This window comes from Leuciscus leuciscus (assembly GCF_965113295.1).
Source record: "Leuciscus leuciscus genome assembly, chromosome: 2".
NCBI classification, from domain to species: Eukaryota; Metazoa; Chordata; class Actinopteri; order Cypriniformes; family Leuciscidae; genus Leuciscus; species Leuciscus leuciscus.
This window is the reverse complement of record NC_138726.1, coordinates 3,128,802-3,149,938: the sequence shown is the minus strand read 5'-3', so window position 1 is coordinate 3,149,938 and position 21,137 is coordinate 3,128,802. Positions and strand designations below refer to the sequence as shown.

Below are 21,137 nucleotides of genomic sequence, written 5' to 3'. Positions count from 1 at the left end.
GCGAAAATATTCAGCTTTCTTCAATACAAGCCCCTTCCAGCAAGGTGTCTCTCTGTTAATGTTTCCTCTCTCTCTCCCGAATATTCAGTTCTTCACTGTAACCTCATTCTCTGTGCGTGTGTGTTTGTGTCAGCTCATCATGTCCTGTCTCTCTACGCCTTATGACACATATAGAGTGACGATTACACAAGATGACAGCTGGAGGAGTGAGCATCTCTCTTTCCCTGCGCATGTTGCTCTTTGCTGGGCTTTGCTGGAGGGGCGAAGACAGGTCAAAAAACACACCAGCAAGAACCACACACACCATATGGAGCTCACACACACACACACACACACACACATAGAGACAGAAGAAGCCCCGAGATACTTCCTGTTAAGGGACATGTGTCTTCTGACAGGCTAAAATGCTAAATTTCTGCTACAAGAATGAAATCCCTCTGGTGCTCTTCGGTCATTTTTGACCGAAAAATTATATGTTTTGTTTTTTCCTTCATCGGAATGGTACAAAATTTGGTAAAGGTTTTGGCACTTGCTGTGTGAATAGACACACACACACAAAAATGTAAAAAATAGTCACACTTGTGCTCCTCTCGGTCAAACATGAGCGCATTGGAAATGAATGGGAGACGAATGTCCTCTAGTGGAAGCGTTTGGTACTGCAGCCGAACAACATCTCACTGAAAGCTCATTTACTGAGATATCAAGCTCAAATGTGGAAGACGACTTGTTTATATTTATGAAAATATGATTTAGAAAATATATCTTTCATAAAAATTTTTTTATAGTATTTGTGCATTTTTCATAACAATGCACGTAATATTCTGTTACTTTTTTCAAGTTCACTTTTTAAAAAAAACTTTTTTTTACTTCAGCAATAATCTAGTGTCGTCTTTGAAAAGAGATCACACTTCAGTCTAAAGCATGCTCTAAATGCTCTAATTTAGAGCTAAGTGTGCTCTAAAGCATTCAAGATTTACGACTATTTTCAGGTCTATGCTCAAAAAGTGATTCAATGGATTATAAATACATAACTTAGTATAAAAATATCCCCTAAAAACACAAAATATTAAATAAAAAACATTATCAAACTAAAATATAGTACACTATTCATTGACAAAAAAAAAAGGTCATTTATGAGCAACACATGAAGAGCACCAGAGGGTTAAAGAGTGAGAGAGAGAATGAGGAATAAACCTGCATTGCTAAGACAGACGCTGTTTCTCTCTCCTCAACATCACCTCTTCTCTTTCTCTACCCCTTCTCCCACCAAACACACATCTGTTCTTGCAGCATGCATCTCATCCAAGAGTGTGTGCCTATGTGTGTGTATTGTTATTTATACAGAGGCTTTTAAAAATCCTCTCGAGTCTAACGCATGTCCTGAGGGAGTCCAACTCGACGTCTGACTCAACACGTCACACACATACACACTGACGCAACACTACCAAACACATCGCTGTGCTCCACAATAAACTCCTCGCAACGAGGCTGCCGGTGCATTTCAGCAACATTTCATCACCTGCCTATTTTTTTTTTTTTTTTTTCAAGTGTGCTTGATTGACACTAGGAAATTCTTGTCTTGTCATTCACATTCTGACCTCTAGGGGAGCTGTAAGAGATTCAGTAGATGTACAGTGTAAACTAGTCTCAGCTTGAGACGGCACAACCACAGAGCACCAGTGCATGTCTAATGCATATTACTGTACATGCAAAAATCTATTTGCCACTCCACCTTTAAAGATGACATACTATGCCCCTTTTCACAAGATGTAATAAATCTATGGTGTCCCCAGAATGTGTCTGTGAAATTTCAGATCAAAATACCCCCCAGATCATTTATTATAGCTTGTCAAATTTGTCCCTTTTTGGGTAAGAAACACGCTGTTCTTGTGTGTGTGTCCCTTTAAATGCAAATGAGCTGCTGCTCCCCGCCCCCGTTCAGAAGAATTGTGAGATGAAAAGTCGCAATTATCTTTTAAAATGTTTTATTCTATGGCGGAAACAAGCTTCCATAGAAAGAAGCGTTGACAGAGCAACAAATGCACCAGCAAATAGATGGTAATCCTACTATGGCTACCATCTATTTATTACATTTAGCCTATCAGGTAGGACTACTGGGATAGTTACGTTATTAATATTCATGAGCTAAGCTAAGGTGCTGTTTACATGACACCGTTGTCAACTAAAAACGCATTTTGCATTTTGGCCATTTCATTTACACGACAACGCCGTTTCGGGGGCCTGAAAATGCTAACTTTGTTGACTTGTTTCAAAGTGCACATTTTTGAAAACTATACAGTTATCGTCTCCGAGTAAACTTCAAAAACGCAAATTTGTGAAAAAAGTTACGTCGCGCGCATGCGTTTTACGTGTTCAGTCTGTAGCCGCTTAGTTTTTCTTTACAAAGTGACGTCGCCATCTACTGGCCTGGCAGCAGAATACAGCGTTTCTAGTCGTTTTAGCAGACAAGATTGTCGTCTATTCCATTTTTAGAACACTGTTGTTGTGTAAACGTACACTAAGTGTTATGTGTCTCCCCCCAAATCAAAATTTTGTACCAAACAGGCGAAGTATCGGGGCAAGTATTATAACGTGTTTACAGCAACTATATTTTAAGTTGCAAATACATATAATTTGTCAGCAACATATCAGAGGATACATTTATAATGGTTGTTTCTGGATATTCTGAATTATATTACACGTTTCAGCAAAACATTCCTTTCGACTGATAATCCTGTTTTTTTGGCATTATTTTTAGTGCTGGGCAACGATTAATCTAGAGGTCGACCGATAGTGGATTTTACCGATAACGATAGCTAGGTTGGGCCATACTTGCCGATAACCGATTAATCAACCGATAGTTTTTAAAATTGATACTGGATAAAAACAAACATAACACTCAAAGTAAAACAGTGCTGAACTTTATTATAAAAATAATAAAACTGTATTGAACCATGAAAACATGCTAAATGAAATAAATATATAATATGAATAAATATTGAAGTCAATAAAAGACATTCATTCAAACTGAAACAAAAAGTAATACTCTAAATAACAAATAAAACCAGTTACATTCAAATATCTACAATGCCAGAGCACTGAAATGACATAAATATTAAATGTATAGTCTCACACTTTTGCTTCTATTTTATAAACACTTGATGATTATCTAATCAAAATAACAAAACATGTATTAAAGTGATGACGAAAAAATAACCGAAATCGAATGCTTTTCTGATTTGTTTATGTTTCTGTCGGCTGTATGAACATATCACTTTGCTATCTTACGTCTCTAGCTTTAAATATGCAACTTCTCTGCATATTTAATGCATAAAAGTGACCAGCTGGATATAAACTAATGCAAATAGAGGTAACAATTGTGACATTAAACATTCGGGTCGGACTTACGTTTATTTTTGTCAGTGTTTTAACCGCTTTCGGTACTACTAATGTTAGCGTCCTCTCAGCCTCGAAGGCAAACAAACATACTGTTGTGCTGTTCTTTCTCTACTAATGCAGCATTTAGTCAACAAATTAATCACTTTATAATGATATGAAAAAATGCAGTGTATACATAGACTACCTTTTAGCTGTCGGTGCTTTAAACGCGCATCTAATGTCAGCGCTCTCCACGCAGCGAGTGCTCTCAGTGCAGCACGCAGCATCACGTGTCGAAATAAACAACACGAGGCATCAGCGATAGTTTTTATTACACCTCTAGAGGCCGCTCTTGTACTGCATGATGCCAGCAGACCTTTCTCAGCTCTCTCTTACTGTGTAATGAATGACAGCGCGCGCTTCTCAGCTGCTCCAACAACGGACGCAACCAGGAAAAACAATCGGTATGTATTTTTGCCGATAACGATAGTTCCACCAATCAACTATCGGTGCCGATTAATCGGCAAAACCGATGAATCGGTCGACCTCTAGATTAATCGCATCCAAAATAAAAGTTTGTGCTTACATAATATATGTGTGTACTGTGTATAATTATTTTGTACATAAAAATACACACATATGCATGTATATATTTAAGAAATATTTGTCTGTATACAGTATATATTTATACAGAATTTAATATAAATATAAATATTTTATATATAAATAACACATTTTTCTTAAATATATACATGCTTGTGTGTGTATTAATATTTACAAAATAATTATACACAGTTCACACATATTATTTTGGATGCGATTAATCAAGATTTATTGTTGCCCAGCACTATTTTATTTATTTTTTGCTGCCGCACATCTCATAAAAGTCTGACTGGAGACCACTACATTCTGTTCTGCTTTTTTTTTACTCTTTCTGAGTACGTCTCACGTTTTTAAATGCAAGAATGTGTTCTGTCTGAACAGCCCCTAAGTGGGCAGTTCTTGGCCAGAATAAACTGCAATAATGATCAAACTGTATACTTATTAGGGATGTCAATTTTCACAAATTCCCACCGCACGCTTTCCTACAGCGTTAATTCTTAACCAAATGCATCCTATATGAGATAAATCAGATATAGATAGGCCTACACAAAATAAACACAATTTTACAACTTACATTTGCACAAAACAAAAGGCTGCGAATGCACACGCAAACTTAGGCCGTGTGTCCACTAAAGTGTTTTATCCAGCTGAAAACGCCTAGCTATGGGCGCTCTGCTGAAAACGCCTAGCTATGGGCGCTCTGCTGAAAACGCCTAGCTATGGGCGCTCTGCTGAAAACGCCTAGCTATGGGCGCTCTGCTGTAAACGCCTAGCTATGGGCGCTCTGCTGTAAACGCCTAGCTATGGGCGCTCTGCTGAAAACGCCTAGCTATGGGCGCTCTGCTTAAAACGCCTAGCTATGGGCGCTCTGCTGTAAACGCCTAGCTATGGGCGCTCTGCTGTAAACGCCTAGCTATGGGCGCTCTGCTGAAAACGCCTAGCTATGGGCGCTCTGCTTAAAACGCCTAGCTATGGGCGCTCTGCTTAAAACGCCTAGCTATGGGCGCTCTGCTGTAAACGCCTAGCTATGGGCGCTCTGCTGAAAACGCCTAGCTATGGGCGCTCTGCTTTAAACGCCTAGCTATGGGCGCTCTGCTGAAAACGCCTAGCTATGGGCGCTCTGCTGAAAACGCCTAGCTATGGGCGCTCTGCTGAAAACGCCTAGCTATGGGCGCTCTGCTGAAAACGCCTAGATATGGGCGCTCTGCTGAAAACGCCTAGCTATGGGCGCTCTGCTGAAAACGCCTAGCTATGGGCGCTCTGCTGAAAACGCCTAGCTATGGGCGCTCTGCTGAAAACGCCTAGCTATGGGCGCTCTGCTGAAAACGCCTAGCTATGGGCGCTCTGCTGAAAACGCCTAGCTATGGGCGCTCTGCTGAAAACGCCTAGCTATGGGCGCTCTGCTGAAAACGCCTAGCTATGGGCGCTCTGCTGAAAACGCCTAGATATGGGCGCTCTTCTGAAAACGCCTAGCTATGGGCGCTCTGCTGAAAACGCCTAGCTATGGGCGCTCTGCTGAAAACGCCTAGCTATGGGCGCTCTGCTGTAAACGCCTAGCTATGGGCGCTCTGCTGTAAACGCCTAGCTATGGGCGCTCTGCTGAAAACGCCTAGCTATGGGCGCTCTGCTGAAAACGCCTAGCTATGGGCGCTCTGCTTAAAACGCCTAGCTATGGGCGCTCTGCTGTAAACGCCTAGCTATGGGCGCTCTGCTGAAAACGCCTAGCTATGGGCGCTCTGCTGTAAACGCCTAGCTATGGGCGCTCTGCTGAAAACGCCTAGCTATGGGCGCTCTGCTGAAAACGCCTAGCTATGGGCGCTCTGCTGCAAACGCCTAGGTATGGGCGCTCTGCTGCAAACGCCTAGCTATCGGCGCTCTGCTGAAAACGCCTAGCTATGAGCGCTCTGCTGAAAACGCCTAGCTATGGGCGCTCTGCTGAAAACGCCTAGATATGGGCGCTCTGCTGAAAACGCCTAGCTATGGGCGCTCTGCTGAAAACGCCTAGCTATGGGCGCTCTGCTGAAAACGCCTAGCTATGGGCGCTCTGCTGAAAACGCCTAGCTATGGGCGCTCTGCTGAAAACGCCTAGATATGGGCGCTCTGCTGAAAACGCCTAGCTATGGGCGCTCTGCTGAAAACGCCTAGCTTTGGGCGCTCTGCTGAAAACGCCTAGCTATGGGCGCTCTGCTGAAAACGCCTAGCTATGGGCGCTCTGCTGAAAACGCCTAGCTATGGGCGCTTGAGAGCGTTTTGGCAGCGTAGCATTTTTTTCAGTTGAGACGCTTTGCTTGTTATGATACGGAATATCCGCGAAAGTGTTACTAGTATCTCATTTCACACATATTTTGTTTCTGTGTTGATTCTATATTAAAATGTCGATACAATGTAACATATTTTCTCTGGCTCTTGTTTTAAATTATTTTGTTCCGCTATTATGCTAGTTGTTGTCATCTGTTGACGTTGTACAAGCAGAATGTGGCGGTTGGTCGGTGTGGTATTAGTCCCGCCCCTCCTCCACTGTGATTGGACGGTTGGGTAAAAAGCGACAGTGATGAGCGCTGCGTTTTACCCAAAGTTGAACATCAACTCTCTACGACCCGTAAAAAATGCCGAGCGCTCAGCGCTTTAGCGTGAGAAAAACGCTCAGCGCCTCGTTACGCTCATGGCGTTTTAAAAACACGGCGCTCCCATTGAAAACAACTGAAAAAATATGCCAGCCGCGTGAAAAAAATGCTTTGGTGGACACACGACCTTATAGCCATGATGAAGGTGTAAAATGGTCCCAAACATAACTCCGGCGTGCTCGCTTTACAAGTTTTGCGGTTGAGCAGCACGCACGCACGCGCATGAACCTGCTTAATCGACAATCAATAAGTTTTATCGATTAAATGTATTATCGACAATTAATCAATCGTCGATTCATCGTTAACATCTCTAATGTTGATAGTCAAAACTCTGGCTCAGTGAGGCTATGAGTTACCTGGCCCAGGCCTTCAGCATCGACAGACTCATGGTCTTCCCGTTCCTCAGCTGCACAACTGCGGTGACCTTCTGACCCCACACAGCGTCTGGAGCACCAATCACAGCCACATCTGAGGAAAACAAGGGGCATTTCTGTCAGGACCACTATCGTCAAATACGATTGACAATAAGCATACAGTTTGGATTGGCGGTATGGTTCCGTTCTGGGCGAGAACTCCCTGCGCATCCATGAAGCCTAGCATGGATAAGAGCAGGGAGAGCAGCAATAACCCCCCTTAACAGATAAACAGAACAGAACCAACATGAAAGTATTGCAGATATCATTAATTCAAGATTTTAAAGTACAACATAATTCGAGAATTGATACTGATTCAAGGGGAATCAGAGCGCCAAATCCTGACTGACGACAGGAGGAGCTGGGGAGGGAGGAGGGTAATGAGCTCCTGAGAAACGCGAGAGCTGCTGATAATACTGAAGGAGCTTATATGTATACAGTGATAGGCGTCGTATTCCTATAGGTAGACGTGTATCAGCTGAGAGTCAGCTGATGCGAACTTGACTAACGTGACCTGCCAGAACTGACGCTATGCTTGATATTTCATCCTCTGTTCATGAGTATTTGCATGAATGTGTGTGTACCTGTGATATCTGGGTGGGCTAGCAGATGTCTCTCCACGTCTAGTGCACTGATCTTGTATCCTCCGCTCTTGATGATGTCCACTGAAGTGCGGCCCAAGATCCAGTACACGCCATCTCTGTAGACCGCGGTGTCACCTGAAAGAGAAACCAGAGCCCTTCGAGTTACACCTAACTCTACACAGTTTAACGGAGGGCTACGCCTCTATTAATCACTGAACAGTCCATATGGGGCAAGGGATGGGCGATATATTATCGTTTGAGATATACCGGTAAAAATTCTCCTCACGATAAGAATTAGTCTTCCCACACTGGTCCAAAACCAGGTTAGCTTGCATTAACCCCTCTATTGACCCGGAGTGTGACCTGTGTCATTCTGGTTCAGCCACTTTAATTCATATGTTCTGGTCCTGCCCTGTCTTCCTGTTGGAGGCTAATTGTCAGCCATTGGACAATACCACTTTGTCCAATTATTGGTTTATTTGGGGTTTTCCAGCCTGGCCATTCTTTTCCTTCAGACTTTGTAGCTTTTTAAACTCTTTTGGCTAGACGGTTAATTCTATTGAATTGGAAGAGCCCTCACCCTCCGTCTCACACTTGCTGGGTTAGAGATGTTCTTTATTTGTGACCCTGGACCACAAAACCAGTCACATGGGTCAATTTCTGGAAATTGAGATGTATACATCACTTGGAAGCTGAATAAATAAGCTTTCCATTGATGTATGGTTTGTTTTGATAGGACAATATTTGGCCTAGATTTGAACATCTGGAATCTGAGGGTGCAAAAAAATCGAAACATTGAGAAAATCTCCTTTAAAGTTGTCCATTTATGTTGGCGATTGTGCTGCATTCACTCACAGAAATACATGTTTGATATATTTACGGTAGGAAATTTACAAAATATCTTCATGGAACATGATCTTTACTTAATATCCTAATGATTTTTGCCATAAAAGAAAAATCTATAATTTTGACCCATGCAAAGGCCATTGCCACAAATATACCCATGTGACTGGATTTGTGATCCAGGGTCACATTTCATGAAATTAGAGAAAATTAGGTGCTCTCTTCGCCGTCCTAGTGCTATTTTTGTCAAGCTTTGGCAACCCCTTCGTGAACATGTCCAAACTCTCCAGCTTGACCCTGCTCTCTGTGTTTGATTTTGGACCCCATTCCCTGACCCCAAGCCCACCAATCACCAGCCTAGATGATACTACTTCTGTATTGTCTGGTCAATATATAATTGGGTTTACTGTATGCAGGATTGTACTGGATTGTTTTTTGTTGTTGTTGTTGTTTTGTTTCTTGTGGGACTTCGGTGTATCTGTACAGCGTTACATATTTTAGTGTCTTTTTGTCTCCCACTGTTTTGTAATGTATCTTAAAATGTATGAATAAATCATAAAAAAGAAAAAAGAGTCTTCCCCCGATAATAACGATTAAGCCTTGATGACGTATTTCTGTTTGGGAACTATTCGCAGCTCACGTGCAGAGAGAAACCAACTATGGCGGAAGGCAGATGTGAAGCTGAGGCGGAGTTTATCGTTTATTGGAGTTTATCATTTGGAATTATTCAGCCTTTATAAACAAGCAGAAACTAATGCGGAAACGCAGACGTGATTAATATTCATGAACCCAGCAGCTCATCAATCCTTAGTGCGGTTTATATTGTTATTAGTAGTAGTATTATTATCTTATCAGTATTATTGTTAGTTTTTTACATTTCAAACTTGTAATTGATTCGAATTATTATTGTGTGATGTTTTTCAGTACAGTTGCACTATTTAAACATTATCTGCACTTTTACAGAAGAAACGTATATCTGCAACTTTTCCATTTCTGCAAGGGCTGGTGTTTGGATTTTTACTGTTTTATTTTATTCTTTTATGTAATTGGTATATTATAGGAGCTTATTTGATGATGTGTACGTTTTACTTTAGATCAATGTTTGTGTTTCTGAGGCTCTCAAGAATGCATGAAGCTATCAGTTTTAGCCAGTGGTGAATGGTACTATATTAATATAGTCATCGCAATAAATACCAGAAAATATTGTGATAAGTCCATATCGCTCATCCCTATATGGGGCTCAAGCAGTGAAAAACAGCTGTGGAAGGGGGTAGAAATAAGACTATAAGGCTTGTGTGTGTGTGTGTGTGGCTGCTGTAAGTTGTCTTCTTCTGGGCTTTAATAATAGCCTGTAGTCAGGCTCAAGATCTTCTGCTTGCAATCTTAAAAACCAATTGCACACAGCCGCTCAGCTGGAGACTGCTTAATTACCACCCTATAAGACACACACACACACACACACACACACACACACACACACACACACACACACACACACACACACACACACACACACACACACACACACACACACACACTACAGCCATCAGCAGCAGAGGGAGTGTGGGACACCCTTTCCAAACCAGCTGCAAGTTTCCGGCATCAGGTTTCCTCACTAGCCCTTTTCACACAGCGCGTTGATCCCGGGAAATTGCCGAAAAATTGCTAGAGTGCCTTCTGTGTGAACGCAAACACGTCCCGGGATTGATGCAGGGATCGATGCCGGGATGGGGACCTAGTAACATTGCCGGGATCAGTCCCGGAACGCAGTCCCGGATCAGTCCCGATGTGTGTGAACGCACTAACAGATTCCGGAAAATCACTGGCAGTGTGAATGAACCAAAATCAAACGATCCCGTGACAAATCCCGGGACACATTATCTGTGTATCTCTGTGTGAAAGGGGCTACTGAAAGTGAAATAGTGCAACAGAGTAACAATTAAAACATATTTGATGTTTGATGTACAGCTATGGAGAGCTGAAGGCCCTGTCCCAAATGGCACACTCCATGTGCACTTGCAGTCTTGTGCACTTAGAATGGTCCGTTAAGTCCACAAGACCGTAAGGTGTCACGTTTGTCATTTTAGGTTTCAGAAAGGTGCTCATTTGCAGACGATATGCACCCTCGATGTAGACTGGGTTTTGATTTGATCTCGCCCTGCAGCTCAGGCTGGAAACCTGTACATTTATCTCTGCTGCTTCCTTTACAAATTTGCGGTAACCAATCACAAACTGGCTTATGCACCTGGCGCGCTATTGGCAGGTTTAATCCAATCCAATTCCAGAGCCGTTACAGCTTGGTACAATTCCTTTTAACCTCTCGATGATGCTCAATGACTGCTTTTTAGCAAACAAATCGCTCGAGTGGGTGTAAACACCACTCACTTTTATGTTTTTTTTTTTTGCATAACCTGCAAAAATCGCTCGATTCAATTGCTGCTTCTGCAAACCGCTGAACAACACGTTTGGTTACACATTTGCTGCCTGGAGTTTTCACGTAGCTCTGCAAAGTATGTCACCCGGATCGTTGGTCTGATTGGTTGAAGGACTATCCAATTGCGTACAGAGTCATTTGAACAATGCCAGTTGATCACGCCTCTTGTGCAGTAGAAAATACATGGCAGACTCCCCAGACCATTGTTCAATCTTAAAAGATTGAGCTTGGTCTGGTGAGAGCCAGACTACCCTCGATGCGCACTTTTGCAAAGCCTGCACTGAGACGAGCTCCGCTGCAGACTTCTACCCGACAGTCAAAGCGGCATTATGTCAAAGAGTATCGACTGTAAGGATTACCATTCGTTTGAATTTTAATGATTCTAATTCCGATTCTGCCAATCAATTCCGATTCTTATCGATTGGCTGATTGGAATGTTGTCCCAGGATCAACATTTTGATCCAGGAACATGTTGTACTTGGTGAAATCACGTTCACCCCAAAGATCGTAGTACAGAGAAAGCTGTCCCCAAAGACGACGACGACTCTCACGTAGACTCATTAGAGATCTGATGCACACTACAAAATCTCGGCTGAACTAGTAGGTCATCTGGGTATTATTTACCAATTGTTATTTGTTTTATGAATACTCCATATTCAGACTTATTTGCCATACTTCTTTTTGCATACTATGTAGTAAGGAAGTAGACATATTCTCTCACTGTAAATTAAACCAAGCAACTGACAAAGTTGTGCATGGCTTGTCGCAGTTGTTGCTGGTTAGAACAATCTCAGATTAACATCAGAGAGAGAGGGAAAATTCAGCTTTTTTGCTTTATCATGACATGCCTGGTTAGGACAAGGTGTTATACTCCACTTTAACACACCTTGATGAGAGGCCAAAGATTTCAATCTGAGTCTGGAAAGTACAAGCCATCACTAGCCAGGCAGTCTTCCAATCTCTTTAGCAGAGCGGAGACAAAGAGACTCTTCTCATCGAGTGTTGGGGCTCAGCTGGGGCAGGACCATGAAGACGACGGGAAATAGGTCATAGCAGGCGAGTGACTGAGTGTGAAAGAAAAGGAGGAAAGAACATTGGGCAAAGGTGTTGGATGTCCAGCGTGGATCATTATTGAGTGCTAAGACCCAGCTGTGGCGAAGGGGAGTTGAGAAACGAGAGAGCATGTGTGTGAGCTGTCTGGAGGTTAAGGACGATATGTCATGGGTTATGGTCTGTGTGTGTGTGTGTGTGTGAGTGAGAGAGAGAGAGAGAGAGAGAGGGGAGGTTAAAGGATTAGTTCACTTTCAAAAAATGTTTTGCTGATAATTTACTCACCCCGATGTCATCCAAGATATCCATGTCTTTCTTTCTTCAGTCGAAAAGAAATTAAAGTTTTTGAGGAAAACATTCCAGGATTTTTCTACACAGAATGGACTTCAATGGCAACCAACTTTACTATACCAATGATCAAAGAAGGTTCAAATGTCCGTCTCAATGCAGCTTCAAAGTCTCGACACGATCCCAGTCGAGAGATAAGAGTCTTATCCAGAGAAACGATCCGTCATTTAAAAAAAAAAAAAAAAAACTTTTTAACCACAAATGCTCGTCGTGTACCATCTCTGAGATGCGCCGCGTATTACGTCATCACGTTGGAAAGGTCACGCGTCACGTCATCCATCTAAGTTATTTGTCTGTGTACTCCGGTTCAGAAAGGAAGGGAAGGGCGAAAAATGTCATCTCATTTTCTCCTCCAACTTCAAAATCGTCCGACATCTTTGTTTTAATTTATTATTATATATATTTTTTTTCGTGACCTTTCCAACGTGGACGACATAATACGTCGCACATCTCAGAGATGGTACAAGACGGGCATTTATGGTTTTATTTTAGAAAATGACCGATGGTTTCGCTGTATAAGACTCTTATTTCTCGACTGGGATCATGTCGAGACTTTGAAGCTGCATTGAGACGGACATTTGAACCTTCTTTGAACATTGGTATAGTTGGTTGCCATTGAAGTCCATTCTGTGTAGAAAAATCCTGGAATGTTTTCCTCAAAAACCTTAATTTATTTTCGACTGAAGAAAGAAAGACATCTTGGATGACATCGGTGGGAGTAAATTGAATGAATGAATGAATGAATGAGGCATTTATATAGCACTTTCAAATGTACTACTGTACACCCAAAGCGCTTTACAATCATATCAGGGGATCTCTCCTCAACCACCACCAGTGTGCAGCATCCACTTGGATGATGCGACGGCAGCCACAGTACAACGGCGCCAGTGTGCTCACCACACACCAGCTATAGGTGGAGAGAGGAGAGAGAGTGATAGCGCCAATTCAATGGAAGGGGATTATTAGGAGGCCATGATTGTTAAGGGCCAATGGGTGGAATGTGGCCAGGACACCGGGGTTACACCCCTACTCTTTACGAGAAGTGCCATGGGATTTTTAATGACCACAGAGAGTCAGGGCCTCGGTTTTACGTCTCATCCGAAGGACGGTGCTCTTTGACAGTATAGTGTCCCCATCACTACACTGGGGCATTAGGACCCACACAGACCACAGGGTGAGCACCCCCTACTGGCCTCACTAACACCTCTTCCAGCAGCAACCTGGTTTTTCCCAGGAGGTCTCCCATCCAGGTACTAACCAGGCTCAACCCTGCTTAGCTTCAGTGGGCAACCAGTCTTGGGCTACAGGGTGACATGGCTGCTGGCAAATTATCAGCACATTTTTTTTGAAAGTGAACTAATCCTTTAAGTAGGCATCACAAAAGGTTCAGCCTTTCTAATGCAAATATTCAAGCACTGGAACATGCAAAAAGGAATTTGTTACTCAAGCGCTGTGTGGGAAGTTTAACATCCACTACAATGGACAAATTCACTCAAAATTATGTAAAAAAAAAAAAAAAAGCGCCAGTCTCGACGAGTATCCTAGTAAACATAATCTGTTATGTCTTAAGTGAACGCAAACACAAAACGCATGAACCGCGCGTGCATTCGGTCTTAAAGTGACAGCATCCTAATAATCCTGCTACTCACTACTCTTGAACTTTAAGAAGGATATGAATACTATGCATTGTTATTTATTTGATTAGCCTACTTCATTAAATTTCGGTACCTGAAAACTACTAGACCTGCCTGAAGAGCACTGTTTATTTAATTTGTGTGTATTGTATTGTATTTATATATTGTGCTTTTGCTTTTAATTTGATTGTTTGTTCTTATTTTATTACTGACTGTATACTTTTCTGTAAATTTTAAACATTAACAATACATTTATATTAGTTAAGCTAGAAGTTTTAGCTGTTGTGGCATCAAATTGAAATAGAGGAATGTGAATTTTCACTGGTATCTAAAATGTTGGCGTCATAACTGCCTGTTTTTGTGTCATGACTGGTAAATATATTTTTGAACGGTAAATTTTCTTAACTCACCGGCCATTTGCAGGTGTGGCAAAAAAAAAAGTTTTAGGCCCTGTTCACTGTTATAAAGGAATAAATGAATCATGGCTGATGTGCATAGCGCATTTCTACAGTGGCAACTGAAAACGTTCGCATGATAGGCGTCAGTATAAGTCCAATATGTTTGCCATATCAGACGGCGCAACATAAACGAGGATTTTTGTATACGAAGTGCACATATTAACCGCCGTTTCTTTAATTTTCAATAAAACGTACATCTTTTCCCCCCCGTGGACTCTCTCCCCCATCCCTCTCTCTCTCTCCCTCTCTCTCCTCCATCCCTCTCTCTCTCTCTCTCTCTCTCCTCCATCCCTCTCTCTCTCTCTCTGTCTCTCTCTCTCTCTCCCCATCTCCAGCGAGGAGCACGGCATCAATAGAGGGCCCATCTGTTCCCATACATCAGGCTCTTCATTTCAGTTTATTAGCTGGGATAAATCATAAATATTTCATTATACATCATGGGCGGCTGTCGCGGGGACGGCGCAATTTATCAGCGCTGCCCTCTCCCGCCGCCCAGCACTGGAGCAATAAGCTTTCCAGTCTATTAAACAAGATTGATACAGTGTGTAAATTTAGATATTGGGAATTTCTTCACAGACCACTGCTCCACAGTGATAGGATGGGGTGAGGTGAAGGAGAAGCGGTGGGTGGAAGGAGACGAAGAGAGAGAGAGAGAGAGAGAGAGAGAGAGAGAGAGAGAGAGAGTGTGTGTGTGTGAGTGGGGAAAATGTCTGGGTGTTAACAGCAGTAAGTGTGTATTTACACTCGCCTCTTTAAAATAACCCTATCCGTAAACGCAAGGTGTAATTTGGTCACGGCGGCATAGCTTCCTTCTCATGGAAATGAAGCAGGAACATGTTTGACATGAGGACTGATAAACTGTAGGTGTTTCATCCGCTTTAAGCACCCGTAATGCCCCTGGGGAGGGGTCAAAGGTCACAGAAAGTATTAAATCCGCATGTCAGGGGTTTTCTTCTACGATTAAAAGCAAGAGAAGGATAGTGTCGATGAGCATGTGGATATGAATACCACTGTATATAAACCAGCTGCAATATGATTCAACAACAACAGCTGACAGCTACCTCTTCCATGAAAAATATTTTTTGTCCTGAACGGTAAAAAATAAACAACATTTCTGCAGTATTTCCGTAACAGTACGGAATTTAAATAATTCAATAGCAGTACACTAATTAAACGGCAAAGACTCAGATGCTGTGAGTCAATGACATCAGGTAAGCAATGACCCGTCAACTACATGACTACAACTTTTACATGACCACAACTTTTCAGGTCGACTAGTTAAAACGAGTAATTGCGCGAACACTAATATGAACCGCTGCATAAACGCAGTGGCAGCATTTATTTTATTAGATGTTTTCCTTATGGGGACCAAATTTTGTCCCCTTAACGTAGAGTTAACCACACACACAAACACAAACACACACACGCGCTCACACACACATTCTTGTACATCTATCTTTATGAGGACATTCATTGATACAATGCAATCTCTAGCCGCTTACCCTCACCTTACCCATCACAACTAAGTGCCTAACCCGAAACCTGACCCTAAACCGACCCTTAACCTCATTATAACCTTATCCCTAAAACCAAGTCTTGACCCTCAAACAGGCCTTTAAAGGCTCTCAGAAAGTGAGGACCGGCCAAAATGTCCTCACTTTACTCTCTTTGTCCTCACTCCAATGGTCTAAAACTCAAACTGGTCCTCACAAAGATAGTTGTACAAGTACAAACACACACACACACACACACACACTATCTTTCACACACATTAAAATGTGTGGCATCAGTCTACTGAAGTCACTGCAGAAGCGCTACGGCCCAGCGGCTTTCCTAATTAAAACGATAAGAAGCTATATTGCACAAGTTTTTTTTTCCCCTCAGTCTGGCTGAGGCGGTTAAGTGAACGCAGCCATGTTGCAAGCTAAACAAGGACGAACACATGATGCAATGAGGAGAAAGCATCCCAAAGACGACTCGTGCATTTAAAGCGAAGTCATCCTTCACACTACTTCCACATATAGTGTCATATGAGATGGTGAGCTGAGGTTTGGTGACAAGAGAGCACTGATTTAACATATGTTTGGTTTAGATTTTTGAAAATATGTAAAATATGTAGTTTTAGCATGCACACGAAAAAGACTTACCCAAAAATGCTAACAAACACATGCCAACACTTAAAGGAGTAGTTCACTTCAGAATAAAAATGTCCTGATAATTTTCTCTCCCCCACGTCATCCAAGATGTTCATGTCTTTCTTTCTTCAGTCGAGAAGAAATTTTTGAGGAAAACATTCCAGTATTTTTCTTCATATAGTGAATTCAATGGAGTCCAACGGGTTGAAGGTCCAAATGTGAGTTTCAGTGCAGCTTCAAAGTCTCGACACGATCCCAGTCGAGGAATAAGAGTCTTATCTAGACAAACCAGCATAATCACATTGAAAGGTCACGCATGTTCCGGTTCCTGGAGTCAACTTCAAAATCATCCGAGATCGTGGTTTTACCTTTTATTATTTTTATTTTTTTGTAAATGGCATTTGACTTACAGTAGTCTTTGCATGTTCGCTTTGTAAACACTAGGTCAGTACTTCCACCAACTTCCGTGTGATCTTTCAACGTGATTACGTAATGTGTGTCGCATCACAGCTAGTGCAAGACGAGCATTAGTGGTTAAAAGTATATAAATGTTTATAAAATGGCGGATGGTTTGTCTAGATAAGACTCTTATTCCTCGGCTGGATCGTGTCGAGACTTTGAAGCTGCACTGAAACTCACATTTGGACCTTCAACCCGTTGGACCCCATTAAAGTCACTATATGGAGAAAAACTCTGGAATGTTTTCCTCAAAAACCTTCATTTCTTTTCGACTGAAGAAAGAAAGACATGAACATCTTGGATGACGTGGGGGAGAGAAAATTATCAGGACATTTTTATTCTGAAGTGAACTACTCCTTTAAACAAACATTAATAGGCTATTTTGCTGGGAGCTCAGGGTGTAAACAAATACATCACGCACACATCACACACACATATGCTTGCAGGAGAGGCTGAAGGGGGGTTGACAGCTCTGGAAAGGGCAGTGTGACAGAGGCCATGCTTCACGTCCAGCACACTTACACATCAGTGAACAAACACAGCGCTCTGACAAGCTGTGAGCTCCACTGCTCCTCCTGAACATGTGTGAATGACTCTATTTTCCCCGACAGCCATGAAAGCAAAACTGAGGTGAGGAACATTGACTCACTGCTTTAAGGAACGACTGTCGACTGGGTTTGTGACACTTGAACTGAGCTTCTGTTTGGATATTTATAGAAATTCACAAGCAAGGACCATGCCACAAACATGAATGTTAGAGAATTATTTATTGAAGAAAGTTCGGGATAAATAGGCAGAGGATGAAGAAGAAGGGGAAAAGGGATGGTGGTCAGGTTGATCTGGGAGTCTGGTGTTGGTGGCCGGGAGACTCAGGGCGTTTTCACACCTATAGATTGTTTGTTTTACTCCGAAACAGTGACTAATTAGTTACAATGTTGCAGTTTCTTCTTGGTACGGTTCGTTTTCACAAGGCAACCTTTCAAAGCGTACCGAAATGTGTTCACGCAAGTCACATGTGAGTACAACTGTCCTCTTATTGGTCAGTGTTTCCTCTGCGTCATCCATCAAGATGATTGACAAGTTCGCTCCATGAGCTTATTGTGGCTTTATTTGTAACTGTCGAGACACACGCAAACACTATACGAATGTAGCCGTCATTCCTGCTGTTAAATTATATTATACATTCATATTAATACAGGAGCAAATTCAAACGCGCAGTGTCAAGACACACACAAACACTATACGAGTGTTTTAATGCAGCTGGAGCAGGAATCAAGGCTTCATTACGACAGCATTCTCGCACGGAGAAGCTTAATTACACAACATTTTAAGATGAAGAGGTGCACTTTTGGTTTTCCACTGTGATAACTGATATGCATAATCACAGAATCAGACACAACTGCTATTTATATAGCACATTTCCCATTATGAACTATACTACCATTTGGCTCGTTGGTCCGTTGGGTTGGATTGTTTTCACACCTCAAGCGAACCGCCCCCAGAGTTCGTTTGCAATCGGTCCGAGACCACCTCGTTCAGGCAATCTCGGAGCAACTGTTTTGGTGCGGATCCGAGCGCGATTGCCGTGTTCACATATGCCTAAACGAACCGAACCAACGGAGAAAATGCTCCAGGTTCCGAAACAAACAGTGAGGTGTGAAAGCACCCTCAGAGTGGGGGCATCATCTCAGTTAAAGGTAGGCCGAGTGATTAGGACCCCCGATATAACCTGGAAGGGAAGAGAACAGGGGATGGTAACGATGGTTGAATAGATGAGAGAGGAGAGGGAAAGGAGGGTTTGAGAGAACGAGACAAACAGTACTGTAAGGGGCGGCCCGATATAAGAAGGTTTTGAGAAGTCAGGTGATTGTTGAGGCGTGGTCCTGTTCCTGAACCTCATTTAACTAGTTAATTCCATTTCACGAGCAAGGACCACGCCACAACCATGAATGTTGGAGAATTATTTATTGAAGAAGTTAGGGATAAAAAGGGAGAGGATGAAGAGGAAGGGGAAATGGGATGGTGGTCAGGTTGATCTGGGCGTCTGGTGTTGGTGGCCGGGAGACGTTAAATGTAGGCCGAGTGATTAGGACCCCCAAAGATTGGGAAGAGCTGAGGTAGGCTTGGCTTGACAGAGGTCATTGAGATTGTTACAGATGTAAGAGCGATATGCTTGTGAAGATTCAGATCGTCTCCTCTGAGATACCTCGTACCTGAGGTCGCTGCTCCAATGCGGAAGGAATGTATTGAGTGGTGTTCTGGAGATATGCCAGTGATACAGGGGATTTGATAGAAGTGCTTGCTAAGCCAGGATCTGTGGCCGGTTTTCCAGTTTCAGTAAGAAAGAGCAGATGTAAATAGGGCATGATACTCCTAATATACAACGAGTATTGCGATCTCCATTTATGGGTCTTGAAGGAGCCTGGGAACAAGTCTGAGTTGGAGAGTTTTCTTGAGATGGTTTTGGACGAGAACAAAGACTATAGAATAACACAAGACGTGTCACTCGTATTGTTTCAAATGGGGAAAAGTGCAATGCTCAATAAGGCGGAATAAGTCCTGCCTTCTAAATAAGAGCCAATCGCCGATTGGTAAAGTCATCGCATCACTGCAGCTGCCATTAGAAGCTCCGGTTCCTAGAAACAGTCAGACGTGTGCTTCCACTGCGCATTAGCTTGATCCAGCCTGAAAAATTTCGTTTTCTGTCATAATTCGAGCGTTTAGAAACTACATTTATGAGACATTTGTTGTCCGATTTCATTGGTGATTTCAAATATGAAATTTAATCGTAAGCTTGGCGAACAGTTCTGGAGAATTTGATGTTTCCCCATTCAAAGAGATAGGAATTGCACTTACATGCCCGAGAGGCGTTTCAAAGACATCTTTGACATCTTGGTTCAAGTTAGGCCAGTACACCAAAGCTTGCAATCTTTTGAAAGTTTATGAATCTGCCAAGATGACCAGCGAGAGGGTCTTTGTGTAGAGACTGAAGTAGTTGAGATTGAGTTGGGATGTATAATTGGTACACATTTTTGTGTGGAAACTGGACAATTCGGAAATATGGAAAATTTTGTAGAGTAATTAACAGTGATTTCTCCTGATTATACCATTTGTTTGTACAGATGGAGAATGTCTGGATTCGTCTGCTTTCTAGAAGTCAAAATCTGTGATTGGCAGATCTTCCGTTTTCTCAGATTTCACCTTTGACTTCAGAGATAGAGCGTAGGAACAAGTCAGAAGGCCCGGTTCATTAATGTCCACAGGGGCTCAGGACAAAGCATCAGGAACCGTATTATACTTCCCTTTCCTGTACTCCACTGTGAAGCTGAATTTCTAGAGTCGAAGTGCCCACCGAATTAGGCGAGTGTTAGGTTTCTGTATTTTGAAGACCAACCTCAAGGAAGAGTGATCAGTGATGACGGTGAAGAATTTTCCTTCCAAGTAGTACCTCAATTTTTCCAAGTGCCCACACGACTGCCAAACATTCTTGCACAGTGGTCGTTTAATTTCTATCCACCGGATTCAAGGTACGACTGGCAAATGCCAAGATTTCCTCAGTGCCCACTCCTGTTTGCTGCACCAGGACAGCTCCTAAGCCACCCTCACATGCATCAGTGTAGACGACAAATGGCAGATTCAGATTAGGATGTCCCAACACAGGTGAAGACACAAGGAGCAGTTTTAGAGCTTGGAGGGAAGTTTAACATCCGAAAAGTCCAAAGAGATTTAGCACCTTTCCTTTTTAAGGCATTCAAGGTTTCAGCCACTTGAAAAAAGTGTGGAACAAACCTATGATACCAACCAGCCATGCCTAAAAATCTCTGGACTTCCTTTATGTTCTTTGGCACAGGTCTGTTTTTTTCTGGATCTGCCTTAATTCCAGTAGCAGTCACAATGTGGCCAAGAAACTTTAGAGAAGTATGGAAAAAATGTGTTTTCTTCATATTAACAGTCAGGTGGGCCTCTATCCAAAACTATGACTAAAATATGACTAGAACAATAACACTCACTGTTTATCCTTCTGTTTCATATTAGAGATATATTTTACAACCAAACCCTCTAAATGAGGTGTGGACATAAGCAAACGAATGATAAGGATGTGTTTACATTCAAATGTGTTCTTGTTTAATTAACAAAGAAACAGTAACAGTAGGAGTATGAAATTAAACAACAA

The 21,137-nt window shown here is 42.3% G+C and overlaps 1 protein-coding gene across 2 annotated transcripts in view; it reads right to left on the bottom strand.

The window, feature by feature from the left end:
* The window catches only part of acsf3 (acyl-CoA synthetase family member 3), an 81,975-nt gene that overhangs the window by 6,478 nt on the left and 54,360 nt on the right, over positions 1 to 21,137 (bottom strand). For both annotated transcript variants that reach the window (XM_082160973.1, XM_082160974.1), the window contains exons 8-9: positions 7,603 to 7,737; positions 6,962 to 7,073 (exon numbers count right to left, since the gene is read on the bottom strand). In XM_082160973.1, coding sequence (XP_082017099.1) covers positions 6,962 to 7,073; positions 7,603 to 7,737 — 247 coding nt within the window. The remainder of the gene's footprint in view (positions 1 to 6,961; positions 7,074 to 7,602; positions 7,738 to 21,137) is intronic.